The sequence below is a fragment of the Borostomias antarcticus genome (genome assembly GCF_949987555.1).
Source record: "Borostomias antarcticus genome assembly, chromosome: 15".
NCBI lineage: Eukaryota > Metazoa > Chordata > Actinopteri > Stomiiformes > Stomiidae > Borostomias > Borostomias antarcticus.
Genome location: NC_140248.1, coordinates 16,804,336 through 16,819,026, shown reverse-complemented (window position 1 = coordinate 16,819,026; position 14,691 = coordinate 16,804,336). Strand labels below are relative to the sequence as shown.

The 14,691-nt window shown below is 45.3% G+C and overlaps 2 protein-coding genes across 2 annotated transcripts; both read right to left on the bottom strand.

The window, feature by feature from the left end:
* Positions 1 to 2,265: 2,265 nt before the first annotated feature.
* LOC311319016 (protein FAM98A) lies at positions 2,266 to 5,216 on the bottom strand. The gene is made up of 8 exons (XM_084450453.1): positions 5,031 to 5,216; positions 4,793 to 4,899; positions 4,559 to 4,678; positions 4,180 to 4,445; positions 4,013 to 4,096; positions 3,774 to 3,890; positions 2,967 to 3,113; positions 2,266 to 2,793 (listed from the first exon to the last, which is right to left on the bottom strand). Exons 1-8 carry the CDS (start codon positions 5,087 to 5,089, stop codon positions 2,629 to 2,631), a joined length of 1,065 nt encoding a protein of 354 aa, XP_084306579.1. The 5' UTR covers positions 5,090 to 5,216; the 3' UTR covers positions 2,266 to 2,628.
* An 852-nt stretch (positions 5,217 to 6,068) lies between these two features.
* hnrnpul1l (heterogeneous nuclear ribonucleoprotein U-like 1 like) lies at positions 6,069 to 14,594 on the bottom strand. Its single transcript, XM_084449648.1, has 16 exons — positions 14,531 to 14,594; positions 13,743 to 14,027; positions 13,050 to 13,505; positions 12,488 to 12,926; positions 12,313 to 12,386; positions 12,078 to 12,217; positions 11,460 to 11,559; positions 11,248 to 11,360; positions 10,849 to 11,115; positions 10,539 to 10,661; positions 10,309 to 10,437; positions 8,827 to 8,995; positions 7,842 to 8,120; positions 7,588 to 7,757; positions 7,215 to 7,400; positions 6,069 to 7,109 (listed from the first exon to the last, which is right to left on the bottom strand). Exons 2-16 carry the CDS (start codon positions 13,984 to 13,986, stop codon positions 6,978 to 6,980), a joined length of 3,021 nt encoding a protein of 1,006 aa, XP_084305774.1. The 5' UTR covers positions 13,987 to 14,027; positions 14,531 to 14,594; the 3' UTR covers positions 6,069 to 6,977.
* Positions 14,595 to 14,691: the final 97 nt, after the last annotated feature.

Genomic DNA, 14,691 nt, shown 5'->3' with positions numbered 1-14,691 from the left:
TAGGATTTGAAGGGCCAGTTGTAGTGAGACCTGTCTTCAGTTTACTGAGGGCATCCACGAATATTTCTGAGTGAACACATTCACACAAAACACTTCAAATAAACATCAAGCAGGAGCACCCGCAATTCTCAGCGGTACTAAAATCAGCGATCCACTCATAGCAACTCACCTCCAACACTGCGCCTCCTCTGTCGCCTTAAACTTCTGTACACGCCAAGTCTGTTCCTCTCCTGAAACCTCCCGCCATCAACCAGAGGAAGGGCTTCTCCCCCCTCTGCTACCGGGGGCATGCTCACGAGAGAGGAGGGGACGGCACCTGGGGGTCACACAGAACACCACACTGCAAGAGCAGCTCAACCTTCAGAGGAACATAAATCCAACAACAAAGTAGCAACTTACCAATTCGATCAGCGTTCGTAATGAGCGCCTTGATGACTGCTGCTTGTTTATTCAGTTGTCTTTCTGTGCTGGCTGTTAGTTTGGAGCCCCCTGATGGACACTGCAGGAGGTTGGGTGCGATCACAAGGGCCAGGTTCCCCACCTCCATACGATTCTCATCACACCTGGCCAACAGAGGGATGAGAATCGGAAGGGCGGCTTTGCGGGGGAATAGAACCATGCAGCAGACGGGGTAAACAAGGGTGCGTCTACAGAGACAAACCTTCCGGCTGCCCGTCTCAGGAAGGTGCATAAGTATCGGAGGGCCCGTGTGTGAGTGGGAGGAAGCAGGGCTGTGAGGAGGAGCGTGGCTTCGTCCCTCCTTCTCTCCTGGCTTCCCTCCTCCTCCTCCTCCTCCTCTAGACATTGCGCAAGGCACAGCGGCCCCTGGAGGTCCAGGGGAATGAGGGGAGAAGGCAGCTCGCGGAGGAACTGCTTCAGGAGGGAGGCCACGTCACAGGGCTGCAGAGTGGCTGAGTACGGCTGAGAGAAGATGTGATGTCCCTGTTCCAGGCCAGCCTGGGGAGAGAAGGGAGGATGTCAACAAACGAACAGATAAACTCTGACATCCCGGGGGAATTTGTGATTCTTTACCCTCAGGGATCGGATCCGGATCAGCGACCCCGTCTTCCTAAACAGCCCTTCAGTGTGAAGATGGTGAGATAGAAACTCACAGGCATCCACCAAAAACCTACAGAAGATATAACACATTTTATGCACTTTTCAACAAGTAGGCCTATTACCTGGATTAATGTGATCAATCAATAAACAGCATCAATCAGTCAATCGATGCTGTTTATATGATTGTCAGTAACTATAGCATAGTTTTTTGTCTTGTTTTTCCCCCCTCTTTTTTAAACTTAAACTGATGCAATGGGACCCTAGTTTCGTCAATTCCCCCCCGGACACCTATAAAGTAGCCTATTCACCTGCATATCTTCTCTGAAATGTTAGTATTGAAAAAGCCTAAAATTCACTTACTTTGACACCGTCCCACCTGCATCCTCTACATGGCACCTTGGAATCAATGAGAGATCCCGACCAAATGCAAACTTGAATTGACTCTCCTGAAAATACAATACAAATTGAAATAATCAAATATTGTGCTGATACATGTCAGGCTCTGATATATTATTGAATTAAGCTACCTGGAGTCATGCATTGGTTAGATTGTGACATTATCTAGGTTTAAAATACTTTTCTGAGATGGTCGTTGTTCGGGGACGCTCCATTCAAGTAGTTCTTCCAATTTTTTACCCGAATTCCATCAACTTTCAAAGCATTAATCACTGCTACCACGCGCGAACGATCCTCCGCTGGACTAGGCATTTGTTTGTTAGGTTATGAATGTTTAATCAGTTATTAAAGCGACTCAAATTGACGATGCCCATGTATTAGGCTACTACATCCAGTAGGCTACATCACTATAGTTCAGTATTCCAATTTGCCAACACTTCCGGCCGTCTTGGTAGGCGCAGGTGCGTGCACTCACTATGCAGGGCGTTCCACAACACTATGCCTGGTCAGATCTAGAAATTCTTCTACCATGTAAAGGTAGAAAAGCAGTTATCAAACTTATCATAAACCAGTCTGCAGCGCCATCGCCAGTTTGAAATGTTTTATTTAGTCTGAAGGGTCTTTCAGTAGCCTATCTGGCAGGCCTATCTGCCACAAGGTTGCTGCTCAAGACTGCCTCGAAGCCGTCACGAACAGCCGCTAGAGGTCGCCATTTCATAGCTGTTTTGGATGACTCCACTGCCTAAATCCCACAAGAATCATGATGAAAAAAACAACAGGATACAGTTGTAGGCTATCGGGATGGCTTTATTCAAGCAATAATTGATTTGGACATCCAAAATTTAAGAGCCCATAAGCGCTATCACATTTTCTGCAATTGAAAAGTATATATTTAATTCAGTCAGAATTATTCTGATAAACAAATATCCAATGAATATGCAATTAAAAAGTATATCCTTCTTTGCATAGCTACATAATTTATGGTCAGTGCCCATCCACATGTAAAACATGCACTTGAAAAAAATCTGAGTCATAAAAAAAATAGATTGCATGAGAAATTAACTCCTTACAGGTGGATGCCAATCAAACATATATTTTTGTAGTTTTTATCTTGCATATCAATCACTTTTTTAATCAAATCATTGATTGATGAAACCACCAGAAGAAACAAACTCATTCATTTTTCTTGTTTCTCTTCTTTCCAGAAAAGTTGCGTCGTTGCTGATGACGACCTCCTCCTCGCCCTCTTCCTCCGTCTCTTCGACCTTCCCAGGAGGGCATGGGCGCCTCGATCTCCCCGGGACGACCTCCTCTGTCTGGAACACTTCCCATCAGCACCTGGGACACACAGCCAGTCACCATATTTTTCTTCGTACTAGCTTGACACAAGGTAGAGGCCCTCTCATAAACACCGCTTTAGCCAGCTACGCCACTGAAAAGCTACTGGGGCAATTCGATGGCGCAGTGGAATTTACTCACCAGTTCAACTCAGTTACGTTCCCTGCACATACCTTGTAGACTGAAGTGCTCGGCCCTGCTTTGACTGGCAGAATGCAAGACTGGTCTTTTCTTGCTGCAAGCAGAAGTGACAAGGAGACTTGGGAGGAGAGGGACATGGAGGACAGAGGAGGCACTGAAGCAAGCGCTCGACTTCGCTCCTGTTGAGAACATGATATGTCACTAATATACTGTACGTGAGACTCAACTAAACATTTTAAAAGTGTCACTGAACAATGTATCAACATAATCATATATTACACACTATAATCATATATAACACACACACACACACACACACAAAGGTGAGTTCTACAAATCTGCAATGACGTGTGATCCTCATCTTCTTACTAGAGTAACTGTTGGGGAGTGTTTCACCTCCCTTTCCTGCCCTCGGGCTGCATTTGCTGTGTCCTCTGTAGTACTTAGTATTCAGTCCCACAACATAGTCTGTTAAGCTTAATTTATACTCAGTTGACAAGTGTCAGATGTCTGTCGACAGAAAAAAAAAAAAAAAAAAAAAAAGGCGACCGACATTTAGCATTTATACTTCAGCGAAGTGTCTGATCAGTTGTGGTTGGGAGAGCGATGATGGGGAAATGGTGATTTGTATTATAATTGTTTTCTTAAAAGACAGACCTTTGGATGATTGGGGAAAAAAATTGTGGACCTTTACAATCTGTATTTGAGTACCCCTGATCTATAGAGTCCTTGGTGTAATAATGAGTTCACCAGCTCAAGTTCAAAAGTTCAGCACTGAGATGCCAGTCTGAATGCCAAGTCAGTTTTAATTAGCAGACCTTGCGTGGCCCGAAGCCTACCTTTTCCTTCTCCCCCCAGGCAAAGGACTGAAGTGTGACTTGAAAACGTTTGATCATCATTTGGCGACGACATTCGTAGTCCTCCAAGAGAGCTTGATGTATTTTTTCTACTTGTCTCTGAGGATCGAGTGGAAAAACATCGACAAAGACAAATGGATTAGGCTTGAAAGTACTTGAAAGTACACAGGGCCATCCATACGATGCCCTTGAGCTCAGTCCCTCCTCCTCTTACAACATACCCATTGCTCTGACGACAGGCTGATGTCTAGAAGAGGCTCCATCACATCGACCCCAACTGGCAACAGAGCTAGCCTTGACTCTACCTGAAGAACAAGTCAGGGTGTGAGAGAAAGTTCTGTATGAAAGGACAACTGAGTTTTTCACAGCACGTTCCTGGCTGTCTCACCTTATGGCATGCATCTGTAAGATGAGAGGTGGGAGCCATGTCGAGGGTTTGAAACAACAGAGCCAGTTCTCTCTCTGTCTCCTTCCTCCTGATCCCGTCATCAGCCACCTCATTATCTTCAAATTGTTGACACCACTTCATAGTCTCCTCAGCATCGAAATCTTCCAGCCTCTGCTCCTGCTGTGATTCGTCTCCATTCGTATCCTCGCGACATGTTCCCTTACATTTCTCTATCCGCGCAGCATGCAACTCTGACACCAAGAACTCTGGGAATGAAACACGAGAACAAGCATTTCACAACAATACACCACTCGCGTTCATCCGTGCCCCCGTGTTATTCATGCTCCTAGGATGCCCGCCTGCCTCCTCTTTCGCTCACCAATGACTTTGTTGAGGAGGGGAGGGTTCAGGGTATCTGCAGCCAGCTCAGTGAGGGGACAAAGCAGATCGGTCAACAGAGTCCTCAATTCTCCTACCAGCACAACACCAGCCAGCCTGTCTGAAATTAGGTAGGTGGGGGTGGGGGGGGGTCCTCAATATCTACAAACACTTTCTGCTTTTATGTTCATAGCGAAACGAGATGCGTAGCCTAAAACGTGCTATTATAGCCTACCTTGTAACTCTGGACATGTGGTCATCAATTCTGACACCAGCCAGGTGAGGAGTGGACAGGGAAGTTCTTCACATCTACACTGTTTGACACAGGCGCTGCCCGAATACCTTAGGGAATGTGAAAAGCAGTATGAAGCACGAGACACCCTGCGACACAGCAGCACTGCATTTTTTTTCTTACTAGTGTTAAATGAATAATAAACCAGCTTGAATTTGCCACAAAAAGAGGGTACGTTTACCCAAGAGCCTTTATCGCGTGGATTGTTCTTATGTCTCTCTCCATAATCCAACAAAGCATCTAGCTGGCTAGCTAGGTACCAGTTTGTAAACAGATGGGATATCAGTCCTTTCTCGCCTGCCGCAAGCAGCAATACACGCTGTTGTTTACAAAACGAATACGGAAGTTTTCTTCCACGAGGCCCTGGGCCAAGACGTCGTACCTGCTTTAGTTATCGAAATGAATGAACCCCATGGATGGATTAGCCGGATTTTAAATATTGTTTAGATTACTTTTTTCTTAATACAAATGCACTTGTTGGCACTCCCAATTCGTGCACATTTTTTCATAAACTGTATTTGAAGTTCACACATTTTCAGGCAAATGCTTCGCCCTACTATGGTATACAACCAATGGGAATCAATAATGTACGTTGACGTTTCATCTACCAATCAAGATGCGGTATATTGAACAGTAAAAACAAATCATCCGGATATCCCTGTGAGGCGACGGCCCTTTCCGAATCCAGTCGCTCCCTATTAATTAAGTTCTATTAATACATCCATGGTCCCCCCCCCACTCGCACTGGCCCTTTCCGAATCTAGTCCCTCCCCACTCGCACTCAAGTCACCGAGTGCACTCCTTTTGTAGTCCCCTCACAGCTGAATGTAGTTCCCTTGATTCGGGTGTAGGGTATAAAAACCTTAGGGACGCACTCATGGAGGTATGGGCCCATCACCTAGCGCTCGATGTGGCCCAGGTGAGCGGAGTCAGTGCTACATAGTTGGGGCAGAGGGAGCACGGGAACCAGTAGGCGAACTCGGGCGTACAAAACGCGTGGACCCTTCAGCTCTTCCTGGGGTTCCTGCATGGTGTCTCGACCAAAACTGACAGCTAACGAATCGTAGGTTATAAACAGATGTTTTATATTTGAGGCCTAGGGAGGCTTTGATAACTATGATCGATATAAAAAATAATTAAGAGGTGCTGCAAACCACCTTTCTATACATTTGGGTATTCAATCAAAATAGCTGAGAAAGCTCAAGAACCAAGACATGTAATGCGTGTTCAGATTATATTCTCAAATACAAAAAAAGCAAGTTTTGATTCAACACAGAACGACATGCAGATACTGTTTTACATAATGGTATACAGTATAAAAAAAGTTTTACAACCACACAAACTAACTTATGATCACGACACTGGGAAAACGACTTGGAAGGACAAGAGATGTGCATGAGAATTACAAATGCGTAGGATGATGTGAAACATGTTGTTAAAAGTTTGACAATCACAATATCTCTTTGTACATGTTATATAAAAATAATCAAAATGTCAGTCTTCAAGACTTCAATTTCAATAAATAGGGGTAGGATACTTATGCATTAATATGGATAATTAGTTTACACCAATCACTCAAAAGGTTTATGGTTCTTTGATCTAAAAGAATCCTAGGATCTAAAACGTAAAGTAACTAATAACTAAATTGGAAATTTAAAAAAATAACTCAACTGTCCAACACTATCCTTCCATTTTGTGTAGAAACAAACTTAACTGTACACATGCAAACCCCAGCTACCATTGAGCTCTAAAAATATTCACTGCACAACACTTTGAAGTGTACTACTTGTGCATGTTATACTACACCACTGTTGCCTATTCCACATGGGCAGGGTCTACAAAAGGCAAGAAAATAAAAAAAATACTGCACGTGTGACTACATGGAGGCAGGACCTAATGCATAATAAGCTAATGTCATGGCATGGTCAAAGATCATGTGTCCTGCAAAGCAGGGAGGGTTAACACCTGGGCTTTAAACAGAAAACCTGGAGATTCTGAGCTTTAATAAGAAAGGAAGACAGTGTTGGCAGAGGGCTAAAAAGCCAGAGACGCTGGCAGGACAAGGTATGGAATGCTGCTGAGGGAATGGGTGCTCCGCCCGGGGTCTACTGGGTGCTCCGCCCGGGGTCTACTGGGTGCCCTGCGAGCCCTGGGAACCCTGAGAACCTTGGGTTCCCTGGTTGGAGTAGTTGCCGTACTGGCTGTAGTACTGATTCCACTGGCTCTGGTTCTGGTAATACTGCTGCCACTGCTGAGCATACTGGGTAGGAAAGAGGGAGAGAGAGGGCAAGAGAGAGAGAGAGTTATGAAAAGTTCTAGGTCAACCAAACAGGACATGAGCCAACTCAGTAGGGACAAAGCTCACCTGCTGGTACTGCTGGTTGTAGCTCTGTTGTTGCTGGTTGTAGGTTTGTCCAGTGGCAGCAGGAGGAGTCTGGCTGTAGCTCTGGCTGTAGCTCTGGCTGTAGCCTGGATACTGACTGTAGTTGTAGCTCTGATTGTAGCTGCCTTGATTGTATCCTTGATTGTAGCCCTGGTTGTATGTCTGTGGCTATGATACAAAACAAAACAAAACACTCCATTCAATTCCTAATACATCAGTCTATGAGATCAGCGTTTATTGCGTTATAATCTACCTTGGGGTTTGATGCTTTAATCATTCACCGAACAACACATTCAAAAGTGGAGTAAAACTTAGATTAGGTGACATGGCATAATCCTGCCCAAGAAATCTTTACCTGTCCTTGGCTGTAGCTCCCGCTGCCTCCCTTGTTATACTGTCCTTGGCGGTTGTGGTTGTAACTTCCTTCAGACTGCTGGTTGCGATTGTAGCTACCTCGAGCTCCAGCACCTGCATCGCGCTGGTTGCTCCCCCAACGGTTCTGCTGGTAGCCACCCCTGTTATACCCTGAAAAGGTAGGCTGTTAAGTATACTCCCTCACATGTCACAAAAACAATTTAACAGAAGCATTTAACAGAGATCACTCCTCACCTCCTCTGAAGTTTCCATTTCCAGGGCCACCGCGATTCTGATAGCCTCCGCCTCCGCCTCTTCCTCCCTGGGGACCGCCGCGGTTGTCAAAGCGCTGGAAACTGCCAGTGCGTCCCCGGAAACCCCCCTGGCGGTTATCGAAGCGCTTGTCTGGGGGCGGGCCAGCCTTGCGGCCCTCCTCGTTGTACTGTTTCACCAGCGCATCGGCCTCCTCTCGCTGCAGCTCGACAAAGGTCACCTCGTCAAGGAACTCGCCAGCTTCTGGGAGCACAAAGTTGGCTACGGGAAGCAGAGGGGTAGGACGTTGTCAGGACGAGTAAGGCGGCGCCGTCGAAAGACAAAGAAAATCATTGTTACGATCTTATTGACAACAGGGGAACGGGGTCGAGGGGGAAAAGAGGGAAGTGGGGGAGAATACGTTAGGTGATAAGAGTGAAAGTTAAGACAGGCCTGGAGCAAAACATTACCTCAAGGGACAGGGGATAATTTGCTCCAGTTCAGAGAGGAAAGGGAAATGGAGACAAAAACAACTAACAAAAACTAAGAGGCGAGTTGAATATATAGGAGAAAGAAATATGCAGCTGCAAACCACACGAATAGCTTGTGGTAGCAGTCTAATGACATAGCTGTCGTACAACTACAGTAACATTGATGGATTGATCTGAACCCCATCAATGCTCTAGTTTAAATTTGCAAATGGAATTCACTAAAGGGTCATCCTTCAAGGGTTAAAGCCAAAACCAACACTTGAACCAGACATCACCCTGAGTTTGCAGTGCTAGAAGAATGAGATGTATCAAAGTAGCAACTTAAAAGGTTGAAATAAGAATGAGGAACAGAGTTGAGAAAGGAGGAACAGATAGAGGGAATAGCTCTTTGAGGGGGCAGGGGGGTGGGAGGGATCTTCCAACTTTCCACAAAACAAAAGCATGGCAAATACATTGTCTTTGTGTTGTTTAATTTTGGTTATCCATGGAATTCCTACCTTTCATTTCTAATACAGCATGATCGGGCACATCCTTCCCTTCCTCATCAGTTCGCTTTAATGTTCGATCTTTTATATCCTCGTCCGTGGGACAAATTACAATAGCCTTGCGTTGAAAACCTTCAAAAGGACGCATTTTTCGTCTCTGGGCTGATCCATATACATTTGTCTAGCAATGGTGACAAGAAAGAAGTAGAAGCTGTTTATTATTGTTCACTTGTTTGCTTTTGTTACAGCTCTGCCTTCCATAGGAGGGAAATTGGATTCCTGTAATGATGAAAGTGAGAGAGTTTTTTCATGCCTATATTTACTGTTCTGGTACTACATGTAGTTGTCTCTCACAACCCCACAAACTTACCGTTGTCTAGGTAAAGCATTTCCTGTCAGAAAGAACTTGGGGGACCCACGGTAGCAAGCTAAACAGTTACTAACTCTTGCTCCAAGTTATAAACTGGTCAAAGACTACCACCCTCAATGTCTGCAGAACAGAAATTCAACTGTGGATCTTTCATTTCTGAAGATGTTTCTTGCCTTTGTTTTTCACCATAAACACAACTTTTTACCACACACAGGACATCCAACTAACTCATCTCTAGCATTATTAACATGGAAGTTATTCTCCGTAATACTTTCCTGTCATCGTACCACCACACATTACCACTTGCATACACCTAAATGAGTTTCCACCTTAGTTTGTCACACTGCTGCAAATTCAACAATTCCTCATGAAAGGGAAACATCCACTGCACGGATCTGCCATGTCTAACCTTCAATACCAGGGTCCCCATTTACTTACAACTTACCTGCTTGGTGTCACAAGGCCATCTGTCTCATTGTCATGTAACAAACATACACTACTTACCTGTCAGTACTCACATGTTCCAAGGCACTCCAAGAATGGTCCAAAGACCTTACCTACCTTAATTCAACTTTGGCTTTCGCCCTGAAAATTTAAACATGTTAGTTTTCACTTACCTTGATGTTTTATTATTTAACATACAATATTCAAAAGTTCCATATGCAGCCTGTATGTATCTAATAAAAAATCTATCTAATCTTACATCAGAGGTGATGTGAGTTTAAAGCTGTGATAACTCATTAGCATTAACGTAACAACAGAAGGTGTATTTCTTACTCACCACCCAGCAGTGTATACTTGTTTTCAACATCTTATTATAGGCATGGACTATGAGTGCAGCTTAAAGCTTTTTCCAACATGACATTTCATTTCAAACATTTCAAATTCAAAGTACTGAGGGGTAAAAACATACAATGACAATTTCTGTTTTTCATTTACGCAAAACAAAAATGAATTCAGCATGTTCAGGACAAAGGAAAGTGTGGTAACTTCCAGGAGTTCAGATGCACATCAAGGCTTCTAGAGAGACAGCATATCAGAAGGGCATTAATGGACATGTGCATCACCAGTGAACAGCAGTGGGACAGTGAACAGAGTGTGGGGGTGTGAGATTTTGACAGTACCTGATCCAGGATGTAGTTGCGCTTCTTGCGGGCAGCGATCTGTATCAGCCTGTTGAGACACTGCGTAGCCTGTTGAATCAGGATGTCCCAGCGTCCTGCGTAGTTACGCTGGCGACGCAGTCCCATCACCTGAGGGTCAGGGGTCATATTTTAAGTGGCAAGTGCCTTTCCCGAAGCAGCGCTCATCACCTGCGCCTATACATTCTGTCTGCATCAAAATGACCCCTGACCTTCATTTTCTCCATGATAGCGTTGGTACCCAGGAGGTTGTATTTCTTCTCAGCGTGCTCTGCCGCATATTTCAAAGACCAGGTGGTCTTCCCAGCTGCAGGTAGCCCCACCATCATCAGCAACTGATAAAACACAGTGACACACAAAATAAGCCACACTGTGTGAAACTAAGAAGCCTTGATGTAACTCAACACTTGCACCGAGCAAAATAGACCAATGATCTATTTTACACATGCATGTAATTCACCTGCTAGGTAAGCTTTCACTGTTGGTAGCAAATATCAGGGGCAACGTGATGATGGCACTAACCTCACATTCAGCCTTGGTGGCCGGCCCAGTGGTTCCCCGGATCCTATCTTCCAGCTTCACGTCCTGAATGAAGGTATATCCTTCCGGCTGGGGAAAGAACGGCTCCGCTTTCTGGCCGAAGTTGAATTCGATGGCGCAGTTCTTCACGAGAACATGGGGAAAGAGAGCTCGCTCTGCCAGCTCCTCGCGCGAAACGCGGAAGCCCACGTCCAGCCACTTGCCGTTCTTCGAAAAGGCCATCTCCACTTCTTCGCCATTGTCGAAGTCCTGAACAAGACATGGATTCGGCTCGTCAGAAAAGCACAATCACTTTTCTGTGTGTGATTGTGTTTCACAATCACAGTTCTGTGTGTGATCTAAGTTCCAGGAAATACGTCCCAAATTCCCACCAATACTTACAATGTAGCATCCCAGGACATCGTTTTCACCAAATTTCTCGCCATAGTCCGCAAATTTACAATTTGAAGATTTCTTGCCAGTTCCTCCATAGCCATAAGAGAAGGGCTCTTCGCCTGGTTTGAGGGCAAAAACAGGTACATATCTGAACATGCAAGATACTTCAAAATACATCAACGTTTTGTTCCATTTAATTTAGACTAATTGTGACTGACCGAGCTGTGTGCTGCAAAAGTCCAGAGACCAGCCGATTCTGACCACATGAGGATCAGGCTCACTGCTGGGAAGGTGCTTCACCGAGATCTCTTCATTAATCTGGACAGGAAGGACACGACACATGACATTAGGGCTGGGTATCGATTCGAATTTCAAGAATTGATTGGATTCCGATTCACAAGGTTCAGAATTGATTATCACGATTCGATTCGATTCAATATCGATTCGTTTAGTGTTACTAAAACCTGTTTGTTTTTTTTAGGTGTAACCTTAATTACATGACTGCCAAGTTATGCAACACATCAATACTAGGGCTGGGTATCGATACTGATTTCCAAAAATGAATGAATGAATCATTGAATGAATTAATGAACTATTCATTCCTTCATTTATTCATTAAATAACAGATAGATTTTGGGATTCATGAATCGATTCTGAATCATTTGATTCAGAATCGATTAATCGATTTTTTTTTAACCCAGCCCTACATGACATACTGGCTTCTTCGACATAACACACATGCTTATTCGGAATGAAATAAAATGAAAATAAAAACGTTAATTCACTCAAAGTGCATCTGTGAACATCTAAATATGTTGAGAATATGACAACTGTACCTTCACTTCAAAGCAGACTCGTCCTTTTTTGACACCATAGGAGGCTCGTGCACCTGACCACAGGTATGCAAAACCTTCAATGGTCAAGGGATATCCGCTATACCGGTCTCGCGACACCTTGAAGTGAAGATCACAGTTATCTGCGGAAGAGAGTGAGTTTAGCCAAAGGGAAACAAAACATAACACGTTATGTTGCAGCTTTTAATATTCAGAAATGCAAGAGGACTTCACTCACATGTATCAATGGCCACAAGAGTGTCATCGAAATCCTCTTCGTCCTCCTCTGCCGGAGGCTGAGGAGAACGTGCCCTGTGTGCCAAAGATAAAAGTGGATTAGCAAAATACAGTCCAGACAAAGCTGAGCTCTACTGTTCTCAAGCTTAAAGCACCAAGTTGTTCCCCGCGCTCACCGTCTGTCCTCTCTGTGTTCGTAGTAGCCGTAGCCACGGCCCTCGTCGTGCGACCTCTTGCGACTGCTCCCCTGCTTGTCGTCTTCGGATTTGGCCGGGGCGGCCTGCTCAGCCTCCATGGCCTCCCATTCACTGCCTGCCTCTGGCTGCTGTGATTTCTTCTCTTCCTTCACTGGCGCTTTCTCTTCCTTTACTTGCTCTATCAGCAGGGGCTCTTCTGCTTGCAGGGGCTCTTCCGTCTGCAGGGGCTCCTCTGTCTCCCGGGGCCCCTCCGTCTCCCGGGGCTCCTCTGCTTGCGGAGGATTCTCTGTCTGCGGGCGCTGCTCCATCGGCGGGGGTTGTTCTCGGATGGGCTCCTCTGCTTCCAGGGGCTTTTCTGACCGCAGAGGCTCCGCCTCCTCCTCCTCCTTTTCGATCTCTGTCTCCATCTTAACTTCATCTACACCAGAAATACAAAGAGAAAGAAATATGGAACAAAATGAAAGAGAATCCCTTTTGCATAGTTTCTCATTCCCACATTACAGTTTTTAAAAGTATCAACGCTTTTTTGACGTTTTCTGACCTGGCTTGATTTCAGGCTTCTCCTCAAGTTGTGTTTCAGGTTCAAACGGTGCTGGCTCCAGTGAGGGTGGTTGCACAGGCTCTGGTTCCTCCAACTCTGGTTCCTCCAACTCCGGTTCCTTCATCTCAGGTTCCTTCATCTCAGGTTCCTTCATCTCAGGTTCCTCCATCTGTGGCTCCGGCGTCTCTGCCCGATCCTCCTGCTTTGTCTTGGAGTCAAAGCCCTGCGTGGCCGGTGGCTCCATTACATCTTCTGTGAAATCAGTAATCCCACAACTCACTGCTGGAACTTCGCCATGCATCTGCCCTCCATCCAGACTCTCTTCTTCCTGTTCCTCCTCTTCCTCACTCTGGTCATCGTTGACATTCTCCTCATCGGACAGCTCTCCTTCTGCCTCCTGTTCAATCTGTGCTTCATCCCCCTCACCATATGGTTCATCCTCACCATCATCTTCCCCTGGTTGATAAAACCGTGTTAAGTCAACAATGATAAAAGACACTTACACTGTTCACATATCACTTGTGATAAACGACTTTGTTACAATGAATCAGCTAGAGCATGTACACTTTGCACATAAGCTCTATGGGTTCATAGTTCCTTGTAGGCAATTTCCTGCTTCCAACTTTCGGTTATCTGGGATAAAAAAAAAAGAAACCGCAAAGCCACCAACCCAGTGCAGACAACGACTATTACCTCCTTCAAGAAGACAGTCTTCATCCGCATCTCCAAGCTCTCCACCATCATCTTGTTCGTCCTCAGCCTCGTCCACAACATCTGCACTGGGAGGTCCGCCCACGTCACCTGCCGCTTCGGCCTCAAGTGCTGCCTTCAGTCTTTCGACCAGGTCCGCCTTGAGCCCACGAGTGTCTAGGCCACGCAGCTGAAGTTCCTCTTTCAGCTCGTTGACTTTGAGCTTCTTCACGTTGATTCCGCTCATATTTCATGCACCGTCCTGCTTCAGTGATCAGCAATCTCAGTCTGTGGAGTTCAGAGGCATGCGTTTACTGTTAGGCAACGTTAGCTAACTTAGCTCTAGCAGAAACCTGGGAGCCTATATTCGTAACGCTAGCTAGCTCGCTAAGGCGGCGAGAGCGAATACAACAGTTAGCTATGTTTTGGTTAGCTAGCTAGCTAAATCACTAACTTGGGTCATATGGAAAACAAAAGTAAGTTAGCTAGCTAAACACGTCGAACAAGTTTCAGTTGACATTCCAGCCAGCTTTAACTTAGCTCCATAGTACAGCCAAGCCACTGCTTTGTAAAGGACTAACGTTGTCTTGCTAGCTAGTAACGTTAACATTAGCCGGCTAACGTTACCGGGTTAGCTAGCTAACGTTAGCCAGCGTGACCTGCTGCCGACAAAGCTACCTGGCCAACGTTAGCTCCAGCAATTACACTCGCCAGAAAAGTTCTCCATAATGCATGATAAGAATAGATCAAAATTCGCATGCATAATATAGCTAGCTACATGCATTACAAACCTCTTTCGTTCGTCACCCAGACCGCTAGTTTTCCTTCCTTCAGACTCATGCAGCGACCAACTGTACAAAATGGACGACAAAATGTTCCTGCTCTGTGTTCTGAGCGTTTCTTATCTGTGATTGGATAAAAACCCTGCTGACATTTGAACGCATCCCCTCCG